We start from the raw sequence: 1,368 nt of genomic DNA on the forward strand, positions 1-1,368 counted from the left end.
TCAGATCTCTCTGATAGTGTAAGAACAAAGGAGAAGACTATTAATGGGGCCCACAACTATGTGATAACGTATCATTATATTATTACTTAAAACTGTTTCCCTAGAACCACTAGAGCAATATAGGACAAATTTTCAAATTCGACCTATTTAGAAACTTTATTGTAAAAAACGATCAATTTTCAATTTAATCGCCAAAATCGACCAAGTCTCAGCCAGTTTTGACAATTAAGTTTCTAAATTGATCGAATTTGAAAAATTTGTCTAACAATATACTATGTATCTACCATATATTCAATCAGTAAAATTGATGGGGTCCACAATCATGTGAAGGCTGTGAATGCTTTAGAGGGCCCTAAAATTAGTGAACGTAAATCATAAATAAATCAAAAAATGAGGGAGAAATTTCTGAAAATACTATGACTCTGTAGCTATCTACAGTAGCGAACCAAAGAGTTTCAGGAGATGGATAAACATGGGCAAGAGTCGGAGAACACCACCACGGGCTCCAAAGTCCAACAAGCCCATTATTTCGGGCCGGGTTCGGCCGTGAGATAGATCCGCAATTGGTTTTCTGGTTCACCAAACCGTGCCTCGACGAAAAACTTCACTCGATCTCCGCTGCTGGGGGGAGAGATCTGCAGAAACACCGCAGCCATGGCTGGCTGGATCTCCGGTAAGCTCAAGGTCGCCGAAACATTCCTCCAACAGGCAAGTTCCCTATCACATTCTCCTCCTCCTCCACCTCCTTATCATCTAATTGCCCCCGATATAATCACCAGATCGATCAACAAGCCGCAGAATCCCTAGGCAAGAACGAGAAACCCCAATCTTCATCCTCCGACGAGATCGTCCCTAAAAGAAAGATCGATTTTAATTCTGTTCCCTCTCTAAAGTATCAGCTCCCTAAGAAATCTCCTCCTTCTCGTTCCCCATCGCCATCGCCGTCGTCGATCCCGCCGCCGCCTCCTTCTTTACGCTGGATGGTTGCAGCGGCATCATCAGCCAAATCCGAATCGCCAACCGAAACCCCTGGATCAGCCGTCATTGACTGGACCGAGCTCCTCAGCTCGCCCGATCCGGGGAAGATCAAGAGGAATCATAAGAAACCCTGGATCCCAGCCCCTCCAGTCTCGTATAAGAAGGAAAGAATCGGAAAATCCAGAGAGGAGAGCTTCTCGAAGGAGATTCACCATGAGAACCAGGGTTCTGATGAAAAGGCGGATACTTCTCATGCCGTTGAAGAGGGAGCAGAGGATGGAGGGTCATCGGAGAGTTCTTCGGGGAGTAGCGAGGACTCGGGAACTGATACGGAGGAGGAGAGGCAGAGGATGGAGGAGAGGAGGAAGAGGAGGGAGCAGATGATTGCGG

General features: G+C 46.3%; 1 protein-coding gene across 1 annotated transcript in view; it reads left to right on the plus strand.

Moving 5' to 3' along the window:
* Window positions 1-473: 473 nt before the first annotated feature.
* LOC109827529 (golgin candidate 2) overlaps window positions 474-1,368 on the plus strand; it is a 50,992-nt gene continuing 50,097 nt past the window's right edge. The window contains exons 1-2 of the mRNA XM_020394540.1: window positions 474-708; window positions 780-1,368. The exon at window positions 780-1,368 is cut by the window's right edge and continues 113 nt beyond it. Of these exons, the coding sequence (XP_020250129.1) occupies window positions 655-708; window positions 780-1,368 (643 nt within the window). The 5' untranslated portion in view covers window positions 474-654. The remainder of the gene's footprint in view (window positions 709-779) is intronic.

The sequence above is a fragment of the Asparagus officinalis genome, unplaced genomic scaffold (genome assembly GCF_001876935.1).
Source record: "Asparagus officinalis unplaced genomic scaffold, Aspof.V1 AsparagusV1_Un280, whole genome shotgun sequence".
In the NCBI taxonomy this organism is placed as follows: domain Eukaryota; kingdom Viridiplantae; phylum Streptophyta; class Magnoliopsida; order Asparagales; family Asparagaceae; genus Asparagus; species Asparagus officinalis.